The 19,707-nt window shown below is 39.3% G+C and overlaps 1 protein-coding gene across 9 annotated transcripts in view; it reads right to left on the reverse strand.

Annotated features, from left to right (window-relative positions):
* atxn1a (ataxin 1a) overlaps positions 1-19,707 on the reverse strand; it is a 375,415-nt gene that overhangs the window by 19,647 nt on the left and 336,061 nt on the right. For all 9 annotated transcript variants that reach the window (XM_087978653.1, XM_043719063.2, XM_043719064.2 and 6 more), the window contains one exon: positions 10,003-11,968. In XM_087978653.1, the coding sequence (XP_087834779.1) occupies positions 10,003-11,814 (1,812 nt within the window). In that variant the 5' untranslated portion in view covers positions 11,815-11,968. The remainder of the gene's footprint in view (positions 1-10,002; positions 11,969-19,707) is intronic.

Consider the following 19,707-nt stretch of genomic DNA (forward strand, 5'->3'; position numbering starts at 1 on the left):
CAACAGTCAACTTAAACCACAATTGCAACAGCTAAAGAAACAGCCAAGCATTTTAACAAGCCTCCGGATTGCATTTTGTAATCATGAATTAATTCCTGTAATATAGTCATGTTACTGTCAACAGTTGATTACAATCAATAACATTGATTGATTGCATTAACTCATGAGATTTTATACACTGAAAAGGACAAAACTTTACCTCAACAAAACTGGCACGAATGTGCTGGAAGGAAATTGCACGCACTAATGCAGTTTTATATTTGAGTTACACTTGAATAACAGGGATTTACCATAGGTAATAAGGTCTTTTGAGCATAGCCAGTTACTGACTTTTTTTTGTCTTTTTCACTTCATTTGTATGATTTTCTTCGACAATTTTTCTTATGAATTATCTATGGTGTCTTTGGTGTGGGCAAATGTCATGATGAGAGCTTGAATCTAACTAACTGCAGATATCCAAATGAATTTCAAGCAAAATTAAAAATCACAAAAGATGCAACTGTTTCATTGTTACTAATCCATAGCTATCATGAAGTAACTTGTCATGATGATAATTAGCAGAAGATTCTTCAGTGTCAAAATAACCTATAGTAAAGCAGTATAACGTGGGGAAAACACTATTATGATGGCATAACAGATCATTTATTATGCTGCCAGACTTGATACTATTTGCTGAGAAATGCATCACTTTAAAGAAAACAATTCTTCAAATTAAGTGAAACGTATAAGTTATATTTATTACTGTTTTAAGTTTGAATGTAGGAGTCATGTTCAGGAAGTTTACAGGCAATACAAAAATGGCTTTTAATTTTTTTGTTCATGGGATGAGGGTATAATTGATTAGGCCAATATTTAACATCCACCCCTAATTACCCTGGAGAAGATGGTGATAGCTGCTTTCTTGAACTACTACAGTCCTCAAGGGATAGGTATACTTACAACACTGTAAGGGAGGGAGTCCCAGGGCTTTGACCCAGCAATAGTGAAATAGTTACAAGTCAGATGGTGTGGACTTGAGGGGGGACTTGTAGGTGGCTACCCTTGTCCTTGCATGTGGAAAAGTTGTGGTTCATAAAGTGCTTTTGAAGGAGCCTGGATGAGTTGCTGCAGTGCTGCACACATCCTCAACAGATTGTGCCCACTATGTATCTGTGGCAAAGGTGGTAACTGGGGTGCCAAACAAGTGGGCTCCTTTATCCCAGATGATGTCAGGTTTCTTAAGTTTTGTTGGAGTTGCATTTAAACAAAACTTGGATATTCACTTGAAGTATTGTAGGACTACAGACCAGTAGCCCAATGTGGAATTTTACCAGAGAGTTCTTGCTTGGCTGGCACAGAAGGCTGAAAAGCCTCCCTTATGTGCATATATATTCTAATTTATAACCCTTATACCTGTACTAGAAAATACAAGCCCCATAAGCTCTTTGAAGTGAGTGTTAAGTATGTATGGGATAATCAGTTGATAAAGGCAAATTTCATTATGAACATGGATATAAGAATTTATAATTGTAAAATGATACAGAAACGGTTACAAAACTATGATACCTGGAAGACAAGTCAGTGAGATAGGAAGCACAAATAGGTGTGGCTTTTTATTAACATGTAGAAATATAGGTAAAGAAAGTCACTCATTGAGTATGCTGCTATGGGAGTGCACCTAATTATATGCACATATGCACTACTCTATGTAACCGATTATTCTTTCACTTAGACATACTTCTTGACAACCTTTTCCATTATGAGTTCCAAGTTCCCATAAATAACTCATACTGCCTATACAAGTACATCCAACTCTCCTTCCAGAGGCATTTTAACATTGGGAGAAATTAGGACCACGTACAGCCTCATGAAGCAGGATTAGAGTGCAGGAGATAACTAACCACCAGGATATGTGAACATCAACTAGCCACAAAAAGACATGACCCATTCTCACTAGTATCCTTACATATGGATGAGGAAGGACACCACTTTGACTGGGACAACACATCCATCCTAGGACAAGCCAAACGAGAATTCCTAGAAGCATGACATTCCAATCGAAACTCTATCACAAACACATTGACTTGGGTCCCATTTACCACCCGCTGAGAAAGAGAACAGGAAATGACATCACCACAGAAAATTACATCACCAACCCAAGGAAACCCAAACATATAAATAGAAAGCGGGCTACACTAGCAGTGCTTCATCTGGAGGCTCACGAACCGTCTGAAAATGAACCTTCCCTCTCAGAGCAAACCTCCATCCAGAACTTCAACCTGAGCTACAAATCTTCTCAAAACTCGATTACACTTGTTTCTAGGTGACAAATGAGATATCGGGTAAACTGAATCAAAAAAAGGATGATAGCCAGATGTCAGGGGATAATACATTTCAGGTCCAGGTTCAATATGGAAGGTTGAGAGAGAGCAGTAAAAAAAGAGTATGCAGAAACTGGCAGTTAGAAAAGTGGAACACAAACGTATCCATAGGCATATAAATAGAAAAAAGACATGGTACAAAAAAAAAGAGTGGGGCTGATTTTGGACCTAAAAAGGAATTATCCAAATTAAAAAACTGGAGGTATAGCTAAGGTTCTAAATGACTACTCTGCTCTGTTTTCACAAAGAAAGAATATGCTGCTCAAGGTATAGTGAAAGAGGAAGTTATTGAGATGCTTCATGGACTACAATTTGATAAAACAGATATTCAATAGGCTGGCTGCACTTAAAGCTGATCAGTCATTGGGGTTGAATCCAAGAATCCAAGGAAATTGAGGTAGCACTGGATATAATTTCTCAATCCTCCTTAGAATCAGGATTTGTGTCAGAAAACTGAAGAATTGCAAACTTTTACACACACTGCTAAGTGCTGGGAAAGCTTTCAGAAATTACAATTCAGAACAAAATTAATAGAGACATGACAGGCAAGTTTGCATTAATTAAGGCAAGTGAGGATATATTCGTTAAAATCAAAGAGTGGTTTCCTAATGTAGTGAAGCTTTTTGATGAGGTAGAGAAGGTGAATGAAGGTTATGGTGTCGATGTAGTGGACAAGGACTTCTGTAAAGCATGTGCTGATATGTCATATAAGAAATATTCGCACAAAGTTGAAACTCATGGAAAAATTGGGACAACAGCAGTGTGAATGCAAAATTATCTAATTTACAGCAAATAAAAGTAGTGACAAATGACCAAGAACATCAGAATTAGGAGCAGAAGCCAGTCATTTCAACTCTAGAGCCTGCTCCACCATTAAACCAGACCACAGCCAATCTCAATACCAGATTCCTGTATAGACAAAGGGATCTGCAGTGCAGCTTGAGTGTGTAGTTAGTCAAAACGTACTGCATTGGAAAAGCACAGCAGGTGAGACAGCATCCAAGGAGCAGGAAAGTTGACATTTTGGGCATAAGCCCTGATGAAAGACTTATGCCTGTAACGTCGACTCTCCTGTTCCTTGGATGCTGCCTGACCTGCTGTACTTTTCCAGCACCACACTGATCTCCAGCATCTGCAGTTCTTACTGTCTCCTGAGAGTGTAGTTAATAAAGTATAAGGAATCCTGAGCTTTATAGAGTACAAAAGTAACTAAATTATGACAATCACGCATAAAACACAATCTTACTCTCAACTATAGTACATGGACACAACACTTTGCTAAAGACATGAAATCATTATAGAGGGTACTGTAAGGGTTCATGTGAATGACTCCCGAGATGAGGAACTTCAGTTATGTACAAAAACTGGAGAAGTTATGGCTACTTGCCTCAGAGGGAAAAAAAGGTTGAGAGGAGATTTAATATTGGTTTTCAAATGACGACAAATTTGGGCAGTGCAGACAGGGAAAAACTCAATGGAAGAATGGAGAACCAGAGAACATAGATTTATGGTGATTAGTGAAAGATGCAATAGAGACAGAAGGAAAACCAGTTCGTACTCAAGTGGTTAGGATAGCCTGATCCCTGGTTAGTTCGTCAACAATGTCCTAGGAAACTGTCTGAAATATGATCTGTGAATTTGTCCTTAAGACTAATTTGCCAATTTGATTCATCCAAGCTACAAGACGATTAAAGTCATCACATACCTTCAGATAAAGAACCTGTAATTTATACATTTTTAAACCATGTTCTCACCTTTGTTCTTTTTGTCTAATGCATTCTTGTATTTGTCAGCTCTGTCCCTCTCTATAACATGTTGGTTATTAGGACCCATATTGCTACCCATTGCAATGCTTTCGTTTCTCTTTAAACTTTTTAATCTATTTACAGCTTTGATAACTTGATTTAACACTGTTCCAATTCATGGCTCATGTGAAGCCCAACCAGAAGATCTAATTTCCTCTTCACCAGTACTGGTGCAAATGGTTCATGAATTGAAATCCATGTGGAGCACACCAATTCTTAAGCCACACACACAACTCTATGAACATATTGATTTTGCACCAATTTGCTCAGGACTGAGACAGTAATTCAAAGATATTGCCTTTTGGTCAACATTTAATGTGGCCCCTAGCTATTCTTCTTTCTTCAACAGAAACTTTCTTCATCTGACCTAGGTTGCTGGCATCTATGTGGTCCTTAACTGAATTTTTCTTTGACCATTCTAAGGCCCTTTCCAGTTTCTACTGTTAGGTAAGTCTTTGGAGTTCTCATTCCTGGCTACAGAAAACAAATATCTTTTCTAAATATAATACTAATCTGTCTTTCATCCTCAGAGTTGTACAGCATAAAAACAGACCCAACTCGTCCATGCCAACCAATCATCATAAATTAATCTGGTCTGAAGTGCCAGCACCCTTTCCTATTCATATAGCTATCCAGATGTCTTTTAATGCTACAATTGTACCAGCCTCCAACACTTCTTCCGGCAGTTCATTCCTTACATGCACCACACTGTGCGAGAAAAAGTTGCCCCTCAGGTCCTTTCCCCTCTCAACTTAAATTTCTGCCTTCTAGTTTTGAATTCACCTAACCTGGGATAAACACCTTGACTATTCATCCTATCCATGCCCCTCATGATTTTATAAACCTGTCCAAGGTCAGCCCTCAGCGTCTGCTGCTAAAGGGGAAAAAGCCCCAGCCTATACAGCCTCTCCCTGTAGCTCAAACCTCCTACCTTAGCAACATCATTGTAAATCTTTTCTGAACTCTCTCAAGTTTCACAACACCCTTCCTATAGCAGGGAGACCAGAACTGCACACATTATTCGAAAAGAGGCCTAACCAATGTCTTAGATTAGATTACTTACAGTGTGGAAACAGGCCCTTCGGCCCAACAAGTCCACACCGACCTGCCCAAGCGCAACCCACCCAGACCCATTCCCCTACATTTACCCCTTCACCTAACACTACGGGCAATTTAGCATGGCCAATTCACCTAACCTGCACATTTTTGGACTGTGTGAGAAAACTGGAGCACCCGGAGGAAACCCACGCAGACACGGGGAGAACGTGCAAACTCCATGCAGTCAGTCGCCTGAGGTGGGAATTGAACCCGGGTCTCCGGCGCTGTGAGGCAGCAGTGCTAACCACTGTGCCGTCCTGCACAGTTGCAACATGACATCTCAACGTCTATATTCAATGCTCTGACTAATAAAGGAAAGCATACCAAACGTCTTCTTCACAATCCAATCTACCTGCGACTCTGCTTTCAAGAAACTGCAAACTTGCACCCCATAGTCTCTTTGTTCAGCAAAACTCCCCAGGATCTTTCCATTAAGCATATGTACCCTGCCCTGATATGCCTTACCCAAGTGCAGCACCTCACATTTCTCTAAACTAAACTGCATCTGCCACTCCTTGGCCCATTAGCCCATCGTATCTAGGTCCTGTGGTACACTGAGGTAACCTTCTTCAAACCCCCCCCATTTATCTCTCCACCCTGGAGCGTCCCTGTCTCCATTCCTGATGAAGGGCATTTGCCCGAAACATAGATTTTCCTGCTCCTTGGATGCTGGCTGACCTGCTGTGCTTTTCCAGCACCACTCTGATCTAAATTCTGGTTTCCAGCATCTGCAGTCCTCACTTTTGCCTAACCTTCTTCACTGTCCATTAACCCACCAATTTTGGTGTTAGCTGCAAGTTTACTACATTCACATCCAAATTATTTATATAAATGACAAAAAACAGTGGACCCAGCACCATTCCTTGTGGCACACTGCCGGTCACAGACCTCCAGTCCGAAAAACAACCCTCCTCCACCACTCTCCGTCTATTACCTTCTAGTCAATTTTGTATCCAAATGGCTAGCTCTCTCTGGATTCTAACCTTGCTGATCAGTCTACCATGTGGAACCTTGTTGAATGCATTGCTGAAGTCCATATATAAAACGTCCACTGCTCTGCCGTCCTCAAATTTCTTTGTCACTTCTTCAAAAAACTCAATCAAGTTAGTGAGATGATTTCTGGAACAAAAGTTCTTGAATTATAGGTATTAACCATAGATGTGGTACTTTTGGATCACAGTGGTTGTCTACTAGCTCTACACACCACAGGGCTGCAATATATCATGCGCCTTGCCATCATAATTAATTAAATTCGGTTTTCAAATGTGGGTATCACTCAATTGATTTTATAGTCAAGACTGCCACAAAGATTTTTTAATCAAAAAGGGAATTGAGGATTACGGGTTAAGGGGAGGAAATTAGAGTTGAGAGCAGATCAGCATTAACTCTCTGAATGGCACAGCAGACCTGGAGTGAATAACTTACTTCTGCTCTTACATCTCAGTCTTACCAACATCACAAATACCTTAATTCTTTTTTCTACTGTCCATCTCACTTAAAATCTTAAAAACTGATGAAATCCCCCACTTTACTTTCTAAATTTCAGGGAATACAACCCAAGTTTGTATAATCTCTCTTTGTGAATTAACCACTGGAGTTCAGGCATCATTCAAGTAAATCCTTGCAGAACTGTTTGTCTCTCCTTGGATAACTGAGAGTGGAGAACATTAAACACACAAGTGTACCTCTGACAAGAATGCTGAAGTATTATCATAGTTGGTGCAGGACATAAACAGCAGGAAACAATGTTTCATGTGATCTAGCCAGATGTGACAATGTATACCTTTGCCAGTTGTCTACCATAATATTCAAGGCTGGGTTCTTGACTTAAAGGAAGAAAAATGAAAGCTGCACCAGAAAATTAGTCATGGAGAAGAGATTAATAATTTTGTCAGGAAATAATGCATGAAAAGTGAAGGTGAGCATGTGATTGATAATTTTCAAGGCAATGCAAACCGCTTCATACACTAAGTTGAACAGTGAGAACTACAATTGTCTGAATATCAGCACATTTTAGCAAATCAATTGTGTCTACTGTAAAGGCATCAGTGTAGCCAAATTCTAGACTAGTTATAACAGTATCAGCCTACTGAGGAGCACAAACCACTAGCCAAATTCAAGCTCTCCAGTCCAAAATATTTTCCTATCTGCGTACAGACACATACAAACAGATTTAGCATGTATTTGTTCTCAAATCTGCAGCATTTCCAATGTCAATAGCATTTTCTATTAGACTCCCTACAGTGTGGAAACAGCCCTACAGCCCAATAAGTCCACACCGACCCTCTGAACAGCAACCCACCCAGACCCATTCCCCTCTGACAATTGCACCTAACACTACGGCAATTTAGCATGGCCAATTCACCAAACCGGCACATCTTTTGGACTGTGGGAGGAAACCCCATGCAGACACGGGGAGAATGTGCAAAATCCACACAGACAGTTGCCCAAGGTGGGAATTGAACCCGGGTCTCTGGCACTGTGAGGGAACAGTGCTAACCACTGAGCCACCCTTATGTTGAACTCTCAGCTAGTATACTATCACATTTTTGGACATTAAAACTATTTAGAGGTTTGATGGATGAAGTAGGTTGATGTGAATGACTTTTCAGATTTGCAACCACATTCTGAACCCCTGACCCTACAACCTTTTGCAAACCACCTGTTCCCCTAGTCTGCAACTGACTTATGATTTACCAGCCACAGACATTTTGCAATCTTTCTGGTTTGTAACTTTCTGCAATCTTAGGTAAATTAAGCTGATTAATAATATTTCATCTTAAAATGTACAGTGTTTAATTGGCATGGTAATCCGGTGTTTTCTGTTGACCTCTGGGTTCACAGCTCTTTACATAACCTACGATCCTCATCCCCGGACAGTAGTTACAGCCCCCCATAAGCAGCTTTTGGAACCATAAGGACAAGTGGGAAAGAAAAAAAAGAACAATCTGAGGAATACTGCAGATCTAACATTGAAAAAGAAATCCTCAACCTGGGATATATGGAATCCACTGTTCTATCTGCAGAGGTTTCAGTCATCAAACAACTCTCCGCAAAAATAAGCAAAATAACAAACTGGCTTTTTCCTTGATACTGAAGGGCAGTTGATGTTATGAGGGTGCATGCTATTGAAAACCTTGTTAAAGTTGCATTTTATGCCATGACTGCATTCATGTCTGAAATAAGTTGTCAAAAATTAATTTCTGCTTACTCCTCACTAGCACTTCCGTGTTTAACAGTTTCAAAATTTGTCAAACATTATACGGTATAATGAAATAAAGTACTGCAAATGCAGGAGATCTGAAATAAAAACAGAAACTGCTGGAAAAACAGAAACTGCTAGAAAAACACAAGTCTGGCAGCAGCCAGAGTGAGTGGAACAGAGTTAATATTGAGTCAGGCAGCATCCAGGGAACACGAGAATCGAAGTTTCGGGCATAAGCCCTTCTTCAGGAATGATTCCTGAAGAAGGGCTTATGCCCGAAACGTCGATTCTCCTGTTCCCTGGATGCTGCCTGACCTGCTGCGCTTTTCCAGCAACACATTTTCAGCTCTGATCTCCAGCATCTGCAGACCTCACTTTCTCCTCAAAGAGTTAATATTGAGTCCAATAATGACTGTTCACCAGAACTCTCAATCATGATGCTGACCAACCTTATTTATTTTCAGTTATATTTACCATTTTGCTCTTAAGTTCCCATGATTGCTCCATCTAAAGCTCAGTAAATAACTAATGAAACCTAATGAGTCAAAGTTAGGTTCTGAACTTGTGTGTGACAAGTGAAAGTCCAACTATCAATTCCCACAGAGGGAATGACTTCTGTGACAACTCATTTTTACAGTATCAGTCATTGTATTTACCATGCTCAGGAATCATTCAACACAGTTTTTGTTGCAAATTAAAAATCTGGAGTTTTATGATTTCTTTCAAAAATATGGAAGGGATGTGGAGTATTAGCTCCAAAAAGTCCAGGTAAATTGAGTGCAAAATCAGCTCAAAAATAAATTATTTTGAACATCTCAAGCCTTTGTTACAGTAAAGACAAGCAACTAGCAAGTTAGACCAAATCTGAACCTGTAATTATTTACACAGTACACAGGTACTACTGTTATAGAGCTCAGCATTTAACTCCATTTTTTTAAAGCTACATAATAATAGAAGCAGCTACAATATTGCTCTGCCGCAGTCCTAAACGGTGGATCACAAAATGGGTGTAGATTATGTCAATGGGGAATATTTTTTATCTGCCTTAAGACATCAGTGCCGTGGTATGTAATCTGTGGCAGCCTTTGGATCAATAATCTCAGTCTTCATGGGACCACTACCACGATGACTGCATCAGTAAATGTTTGCTTTCACTTTTTGCCCAACTAAAAATGAGAGACATCATATTCGCAGGACATTAATACCTAATGACCATGGCCCTTAAGAAAGTTTAAACCACAGTCTTTCCTCCTGAAAAGCAAGTTGAGATACATAAAGATCACATCAGTGCCACATGGCAGGTAGATCACAACTTGTGCAGTGACGTCTCTGATAAGATGTACATGCATTTTTTGACTTGACTGCTAACAGAATTAATGGGTAATTTCAGAGCCTTCTTTCCTCAAATCTAGATGGAATTTAATTTTGCTGATTCACCAGCTAGAAACGGTGGATGAATGCTCACAAAGTTGCTGTTCACTTCAAATCTCTGCAAAGAAACATACAATCCTTCAGTAGATCTGGTCATTCCTACCTGTGTTCTGTGTTCTCCAACTGCAAACTGCAGGACAGCAAAGCTGGAGTTGTGACTGCCTTCAACACGCTCCACAGTACTAGAGTCAATCTTCAGGTCACTGCTGATTTCAGCACTTTGTATGAAGTCCTCTGTTTTCAAGTCTTCAACTCTTTTAAGCTCTCCATTAGCTAGCTGTATGATTGAACCTTTCATGAAGTAAGGAGGCAGTTGATTAGAAGCTGCAACAGGAGAGTTCACTGACTGCACTAATGGTAGGTGTACTTGGGCCTGTACAACTGTTGGGTGATAAGTTGGCTGAGTAACAAGTGAGTCAGGATGATAATTCTCACTTTTGGGACTGGCTGTGCTGGCAAATGGATGAGGCACTGCAGCAAACTGAGAAGATGTTGTTGCTATTGTAGATGTTATCCCCGATGCTTCAACTGCTGTACTGCATACAGGAATAAGGAGGGGCTGAGTGCCTGGGATTACAAGATGTTGTTGCAAGTTCCCATGGTAACTAAGTGCTTGCTGCTGACTGCTTATGTAACCAATAAGTGGCTGTTGAGAGCTAGGATACACAGCACTAGCAGGTAGTCCTATAGAGAGGTGCTCAGTGGGATTATGGGTAGTTTGGATGACAGAATGTGGAGAAAAGGCAGCTTTCCCATGATTTAAGTTAGTCTTATCATACAGTGCCACAGGAGAGCTGTCCCTGTCAATGGCCTGTTGGACTTCCAGATCTGTCGTAGATGTGTGGCTATTGGGTATAATCATTACCGAGGCTCTAGGGCCTAAAGATTCTTGTGCATTATAGTCAGCAGGACTTGGATGAACAACCCTATGGGTCCCGTGCCTTATTTCATAATGACGAGAAACTGGTTTGTTTGCGGCTTTCTCCATGTTCATTTCTGTGCTGGGTGAGATGGCGTATCTCCTGCTTTTTTCAACTTCACCATTTGATACTTCCCTTCTTGGGACTAAATGTGGCCTGATGTCTTCAACTTTTCTTACAGATTCCCTTGATGCAACATGGTATCCAGGATCTGCGTATTGGAGAACCACCTGTGATGGGGTACTGACTGAGAGTGTATGCGGAATCAGAGAAGAGTGAGAGTGCAAATGCAGGGGAACTGTTGTAGGGGACAGGGGTCTAGTCACATTTGGAGATGAACTCGAAATTTGCACATACTGGTTTTGCACTGTAGGTTGAGGTGGAGTTATCATTCTGTGAGGCCTGACTACCTGCTGTTCAACCTTATGCTGGGTTGGGCTACCCATACTGGCAAAGATTGTAGAGTAGGGTTCTAGATGGGAATACTGAGATGGAGTGGCAGAAGCATTTGAAGCTGTTGAGGAGATTAATGGGGAAGGGACAAATGCAGCAGGTCCAGCATATGGTCCGCTGTAAGGTGGCCCAACAAACTGGAAAGCAGCAGGCTGAATTGGGGCATATTCTATTGGTGATGCAGAAGGTCCTGGCTGAGCCAATGCTGAAGATGAATAAACAGCACGAAGATGTGTTACCCCTGGAGCTGATCTAACATTTCCAGGTGATGAATAGTCCACTGCAGTTGCTAGTGGTTTGTACAGTGGGAAGCCAGTTTCCACTGGTGTTTCTCCTGCAACTTTGCCTTGTCCATACCTCATTCCCACACTGCTTTGGCTGCTAGCTACATTGGCGAGCCATGCCAAGTTTTCACTGCGACTGCTCTCACTCACAGTAGCTGCTGTACCTCCTGCCTTCTCCGCCAACGGCAGGTTGTTAATAGGAAACTCCCGCTTTTTGGGTGGTAAACATTCATTGCTGCGTTCCTGGTTTGATTTCATTTTTAAAAGACTTGCTTAGTGTCTTTTAGGCTTTGATTCTAACTTGATAACTTGGATGTCGCATTTATTTTCTGGCAGTTCATCCCAAAATGATCCAAGAACTGCATGAGGCACCATTTCCTCCAGCTCGAATTCTTCACAACCACTCTGGAATCTGAAATGTAAAGAAAGATTCAAAACCTCACATTTAGCAAACAGAACAATTCTAACTTTATAGAAAATACATAAATTAAAATCCTTGTGACATGAATAGTGCAAATATTCTGATTATATTTGTACCCTAATCAGAAATATTTTAAATTTTTAACCAGCTCAGCTAAAATTAAACCACTATTTTCAATCCATCTCCTCCCTCTTCTTTCTTCTATTTCCTCTCCCTTTCCCAAAATACCACCAGCAATATTAGAGGCAGGTGAATACAACAGACCTGTCACAGTGCATAATGCTTACTCCTCTCTGGAGTATTTCCAATTACTCATTCACAAAAATCAAAGTCTATTGAATATTAGGTTTTTTGAAGATAAAGACTTTATTCTGTAGAACTGTATAAAATCAGTTACAACCTGCCTAAAATACAGACTGAACATGCAATGTTCTGGCATTTTAAGTTCCAATATCATTTTTATTCCAAACTGCAATTTGGAAATGGTTTGTGCAGTTATGAAGTAGTACTTGGGTATGCAAATTGTCACTTCAATAAAATATTGATATTTTCAGCTTATTTCAATAAAAGTTAAATGCAGAGTTTCAGCATTCAGGAAAATCCGAGATTCAATATTTTCCCAAATTCACATTAATGTCCATTTGCTCAACACTAATGATGAATAAGACAGCATAAATTGCACCAATATAGACTATATAACATAATTCTACAAAATATAGATACTTTTAACTGGTGTTGGACAATTAATGCTTACAGGCCAATACTTATCTAAATTTAGCTCAAGAAAATGTCCTTTCCTGCTGAGACCAGTGATAACACAAAAATAGAGGCTGTAAATATCTGTTAATAATATTTATAAAGTCCAGTCTAAACTTATTTCAAATAACAGAAATGTTTTCCTTGCTCGATATTCACTACAAAATGATACTGTATATTCACTCAAGATCCATGCTTTGCAAAAATGAATTAGGTCAAAGATAGAGTGTAGCATACTTTAAGTTTAGTTCAAGCTATACTGAGAGGAACTAAAAACCCTCTAAAATCAAATTATACTAATATATGCATAACAAAATTTGACAAAGTATGACAAATCTGCTGCAGCTTAAACATGTTAAATAACACACTAGAACACAGTTGTTCTAAGTTTAAGAATTAAACTCAAAATATTTCAACTTGGATAGTCATAAGAGTCATAGAGATGTACAGCACAGAAACAGACCCTTCGGTCCAACCCGTCCATGCTGACCAGATATCCCAACTTAATCTAGTCCCACCTGCCAGCACCCGGCCCATATCCCTCCAAACCCTTCTTATTCATATCATCCAAATGCCTTTTAAATGTTGCAATTGTACCAGCCTCCACCACATCCTCTGGAAGCTCATTCCATACATGTACCACTCTCTGAGTGAAAAAGTTACCCCTTAAGTCTCTTTTATGTCTTTCCCCTCTCATTCTAAACCTACGCCCTCTAGTTCTGGACTCCCCCCACCCCAGGGAAAAGACGTTGTTTACTTATCTTATCCATGCCCCCTCCCACAACAGGAAATACCAACATTGGTCAACTGCAGTTATGGTGCATCCATGGTGTCTTAGAAAAAAATCCAATTTAAAAATAAAATTACTGCCAGCAGCATAAGGTCACCCATATTGTCCCCTGCATCACATACTGATGAATAAAGCAGCTTCATACTGAGAATACAGCTGATACTGAGAATACAGCTGATGATAAACACTGTGAAGTCTGTCGTACATAATTCGTATTAAAAACAATTATATTTGCTCATTTCAAAAATATTTTGTTTATTAAATCCAAGTTCTGATTACAAACATTTGGTCTCAATTTTTTACCTTAAAACATACTGACATTTTCACTGTTGATTTCATCATTTTTTAAAAGTCAAAATTTGAAGAAATAGAAAGAATACAGAAGTCTTTGAACAGTAATAACATAAGGAGACTTGTAAGATTCCTACCAGTGTAGCTACTTCCTTTAATATCCTAGTATACATTCTATCAAGTCCCAGGGATTTATTAGTTCTGAGCCCCATTAGTTTTCCGAGCACTACTCCTCTAGTGAGAGTTATACTCTTTATTTCCTTTCCTCCTTGATTATTTACGGATTTTGAAAGACTATCAGAATCTTCTACTGTGAAGACTGATGCAAATTATTTGTTCAACTTCTCTGCCATGCTCTGATGCCCAATTATTATTACCCCAGCTTCAATTTCTACGGGACCCATGTTCAGTTTAGCTTCCCTGGTTTTAATATATCTAAAGAAACACTCGCTGTCCATTTTGATATCACTTGAAAGTTTACATTCAAAGTTCTTATTTGTCATCTTGCCCAATCTTCTGGACACACAATATGACCAAGCTTGTAAGTACCTTTTCTTTCAATTGAATGCTATCCTTAACTTCCTTGGTTAACCATGGTTGCCTTCTCATCTTCCTAGAATCTTTCTTCTTGACAACTTTGGTGTGATGCATTAACTATTTCCTTAAGCATCTGCCATTATTCTTGAACTGTCTTTACTACTAACCTCCTTTCCCAGTCCACTCCAGGCAGATCGCCCTCATTCCTTGGTAATTACCCTTATTGAAGCATATCTCAGTTGTTTCTGACCGAAGTTCCTCCCTCTCAATTCGACCATGTTATGGGACAACATTTTCCTTGGGGATAGTTTACTCTGACATTGGTTTTTGAAATGCACTCATGGGAAATGTCACTGGTCAGGCCAACACTTATTGCACATCAATGTTGCCTTTGAGGAGATGGTGGTCAATTGGCTTACTGAACTGCTGTAGTCCATGCACTGTAGGTAGACCACAATGCCACTTGGAGGGAATTCCAGGATTTTGACCCAGTGTCGCTGAAGGAATGACGATATATTTCCAAATCAGGATAGTGAATGGCTTGGAAGGGTTCTTGCTGGTAGTGTTCCCGTCCATCTGTTGCTTTTGTTCTTCCAGATGGAAGTGGGTTTGCAAGGTGCTAAGGAGCTTTGCTGAATTTATGCAGTGTAGATGGTACACACTACTGTTCCTGAGCATCATTGGTGGAGGGACTGAATTGATTTTGAACATAGAACATTACAGCGCAGTACAGGCCCTTCGGCCCTCGATGTTGCGCCGACCTGTCATACCAATCTGAAGCCCATCTAACCTACGCTATTCCATCTACGTCCATATGCTTGTCCAATGATGACTTAAATGTAGTTGGTGAATCTACTACCGTTGCAGGCAAAGCATTCTATACCTTTACTACTCTCTGAGTAAAGAAACTACCTCTGACATCTGTCCTATATCTATCAAATTTTATGGGTGTGGTGCCACTTGAGCAGCTGCATTGTCCTGGACGGTGTCAAGCCTTGAGAGTCTTGTTTGAGCAGCACTCATTAATCCAAGTAATCGATCACACTCCTGATTTATGCCTTTGAAATGATGGCAGGCTTTCAGGAGTCAGGAGGTGAATTATTTGCTGCAGTATTCTTAGCCTCTGACCTACTCTTGTAATCATTGTACTGAAGTAGCAAATCCAGTTCAGTTTCAATCAACGGTAACCCTTAGGTTTCAGTGACAGTAACACTAACACTATTGAATGTCAAGGGGTGGAGGTTAGATTGTCTCTAATTGGAGAAGGTCATTTCCTGACATTTGCATGAACATTACTTGGCACTTTTCAGTCCAAGTCTGTATATTGTTCCGATCTTGTCACTTTTGGTCAATGTCTGCTTCAGTATCTGTGGAGCTGCAAATTGTACTGAATATTTATTAATCATTTATTAAATTAATTGCTATTGAATTAATTTTTATTAAACCTGCCTCATTACATATCACAGGATCCAAAATAGCCTGATCCATAGTTGAGTTCACAATACATTGTTTTAGGAAACTGTCCTGAATATATTCTAGGATGCTTTCTCATGGCCATCAAACCTGACTATCCCAATCATCCCATCCTCCTTGAACACTACTACTTCGCTAAAGTAATTTTTATTCTGTAATATGTAACACGCATAGTCACAAATAAGAGCAGTCACTCTAATTTGCTTAAGAATTCTACTACTTTGCCAGAATGAGAAAAGAATACAAAGCTTTGAAGTTCACAGCTGTTTCATATTGCATCATACTTTAGCATAAGGGCCTTACATATAACAGAGAAATGTTATTTTATAGTTTTATTCTCTCCTGAACTGAGGGCATTTCCGGTTTAGTCAGCATTTGTTGCCATCCCTAAGTGCTCTTGATAATGAACTACCATCTTGAACTGCTGCAGTTCATGGGGTGTAGGCATCCCACTATGGTGTTAGAAGGGAGCTCCAGGGTTTCGATCCAGTGACAGATTCTTGTCGGTACACCAGGGCTAATTCCCCAGCTGTGCTCTGAAATTGTGCCATAGGATCTTGTACATCCACCCGAGTAGATAGATGGGTCTCAATCAAACGTCAGCTCTTTGAATAGTGTAACATACCCTCAGTAAGCTCTAGAGAGTCACCCTTGGATTTTTGCATTCAAGTCCTCAGGTGAGTCCTGAATATATATTAATGGTCAACTGAACAAGCATACACTTAGTACCAATTCAAGTTGAATCTAGTTACGACAGCACTTCCTTTTTATTATGACCAAGATTTCACAATCTGACCTATTTCTGTGCCATTACACAGCCTATATAGCACAAACTAAATATACTCTGATGATAGCAGTAATGCTAATAAAAACACACTTTAAATCTTACTTATTGAGACCAAGAAATTTTAAAATTTTTTGGTTCTTTGAAAGGCTTGTTAACCTTCTATCAAAAAATGAATTACATCAAACTCTAAAGAACAAATCACAAACACATTATTAACCAAGTTCATTTTTTAAACAATTTTTATTTAAGGAGACAACAAGGGTGGTTGATGAGAGTTGTGTTTCTTATGAAGCCTACAAAGAGTTTAGCAAAGTGTTTGGCAGTATGCAATATAGCAGATTGTTCAGACAAAAGGCAGTAGACCCCAATGGAAAGTGGGAAGTTTCTCAGTAGTAATGGGGCCTTCGATTACCATGATATCAATAATTTAGACTTAAAAAGTATGGGACATGGTTGACAAGTTTGTAAATGACAGAAATATTGTTTGTGTGGTTGCTAGTAAAGGAAAAAGCTATGGACTGCAAGAAATTATCTATAGGCCAGTAAGATGGGCAGAAAACTGACAAATTTAACATAATCCAGAGAAATCTCAGATAGTGTATTTAGGAAGGGTGAACAGACAAGATGGATACACAATAAGTGGGAAGTGCAGTGCAACAAAGGGACTTCAGAACAAATGTCCTCAAAACCCTGAAGATAACAGATGGCTAAGGCGGCAGATAGGTTACTTTCTTTATTAACTGGGACATAGATTCTAAGAGGATGTAGATTACACTAGAAATGTATAAAATACTAGTTTGACCACAACTAGTGTCATGAAATGACAAAAGGAGGGAATGAGAACGTCTATAGCCTTAAAACTTGTCCTTAAACATTTAGACTAAAATGTAATGTTGAATTACAGAACACATTTGCTGCACGCTAGAAACTAGACAGGCAGGGAGGGTAAGGCAATTAAGAACATTTGCCTTAACATCAGTGAATCTGTAAATAGGACACCGAGTGATAACATTCATGGCTGTTCCTTTGTGAAATTAATAAGTGTTTGATTCTGACCTCGAAACGAAACTCCGTATCCATGAACTTCGCTCTCTAATTATTGTCCTTCAATGTTATCTGTCTAGTTCAGAACATGCAGAGCTTTTGTAAACTTTTTTTATAAAGAAAGCCCGATTGTGACAGTATAGCTTGTGTAAAGGTAGCCTACTTGTGATAGTTCAGCACAGTGGCCTGCTCCGGCTCTTGAAGAACTGATATCCGACTCCCCTGGGTTATTAGAATCCAGTGAGCCTGGCTTATACCTATCAGTGTTACGTTGCAACAGTGATAATTTAGTAAATAAAGGAGAAGACTAAAATTAAACTAAACTGTCTGTAAGAGGTTTCTTATTCCACACTACCAAAAGTACAATCTCCAGGACGAACCAAGAGAGGCTTGCAGGCTGAGTCCACAAAGGATTCCCTGGGCCGTCTCAAATCTGTACTTTAACACTAGTATGCTAATACAGTTCTGATCAACAAATTACTGTACAGAAGAGGGATTGAGAATGTTGTTAGAAACAGTGAATTTTAGTTAAAAGATTAGATGTTAGAAGCTTGGTAGAAAAGTTTGTTGCGGTGTACCAAATTATAAGGGATTTAGATAAGACAGATAAGAAGAACCTACATCCTTTTGTACAAAGTTTGATAACTGGTCACAACTTAAAAATAATTTGCAGAAGGATCAAAGGGAAGTCAAAGAGATTTTCTTTTTACCCAGAAGGCGATGGGGTCTGGGACTCAGTACAAGAAATGGTATTGGAAACAGAAACCCTCACCATTTTTTAAAAAAATAAAAATTTGAAGAGCAAAAACCTATGATCAAGACGTGGATTGTAGAATTATGCTGGACAGCTCTTTGATGCCTATCACAGATCATGTGGCCTCTTTTTGTTCTTTAATATTTCTACATATAATGTGTTTGTTATAAAGTTTTGTTTCAATACCAATCAAGTGAGTGGTGCTGACTATCGTGATAATAAAGATGGATCATTTTTCTCTTCCATCTGTTAATGTGCATAGTGCACTGCAGCCTGCAGCTGCTTCCTTATTCTCAAAATGACCAAACGAACACTAGAAACAAATACTAAAACCGCGTTGTAAAACCCTGTCAAATTATAAATACGTTGGAAACCAGAATCTCAATAGAACACAAAAATCTGAATGACAAAAGCTCCTGGTCGTGTTTGGAGGGAACATGATATGTTTTTATATATACAATATATATAGATTGTGGTGTTAGCCATTACTTGTACCACAGTCTTGAGGATTCTGGTGACTACATAAATAGTCAAAACTTTGCTTGCATATCACTGTCAAGACCCCCACCAATTCCTAATTGTTCAATTGTTGTCATTTACGCCAAGCCAGCTGCTGTACTATATATAGAACATATTGTGAGGATATGTGTCATCACTTCACTAAGGTCACACAACTGATGGGCATTCAATAATCCACAACAGTAGAACTCATGACTCATTCATCAAAATAGGAATTCTATTGTGAGAGTGATACCATGGATAATTCAGTGTAAACTTCATTATTATGTACTGCTGCAAACTTCTAACAACACTGCACAGTCAATAGAAACAAGTGGAAGTAAACATTTGCTGGTACTGTACTTGAGGTTTGAAACACAATGTATGATAACAATAAAGGTGAACTTGTGTAACTGTTGCAATAAAAGCTAAAGTCAGCAATCACAGTTCTAACCGCTCCACTCATCTCCCGAAAGTGGCATCTAATACTAGTGCATAGATCTCTGAAAATAGCAATTCTCTGGTACCTTGCTTTCTATGCAAATTTGGGACTGTTGACAGACTTTACATATGGAGTAGTCATCAGAGCTAAAATCAATTGTGTCTGTATTCTTCAGCGAGGAGCATGGAATCACAGGTAAGAGGCGCATCTCAAGCTCTCTCAGCACTTTTCTTTTCCTTCCTCCAAGGGCAGAGAGAACAATTGAGATTTCTTTCACAGTTTTCCCAATTGAGATCAGCTGACCTAACAATAAACACAACAGCTTGGCTGTGAAACTCTCCATTATATCTGATAACTA

The sequence above is a fragment of the Chiloscyllium plagiosum genome, unplaced genomic scaffold, assembly GCF_037043375.1.
Source record: "Chiloscyllium plagiosum isolate Xiang-an unplaced genomic scaffold, Cpla_swu_hap1 HiC_scaffold_34, whole genome shotgun sequence".
NCBI classification, from domain to species: domain Eukaryota; kingdom Metazoa; phylum Chordata; class Chondrichthyes; order Orectolobiformes; family Hemiscylliidae; genus Chiloscyllium; species Chiloscyllium plagiosum.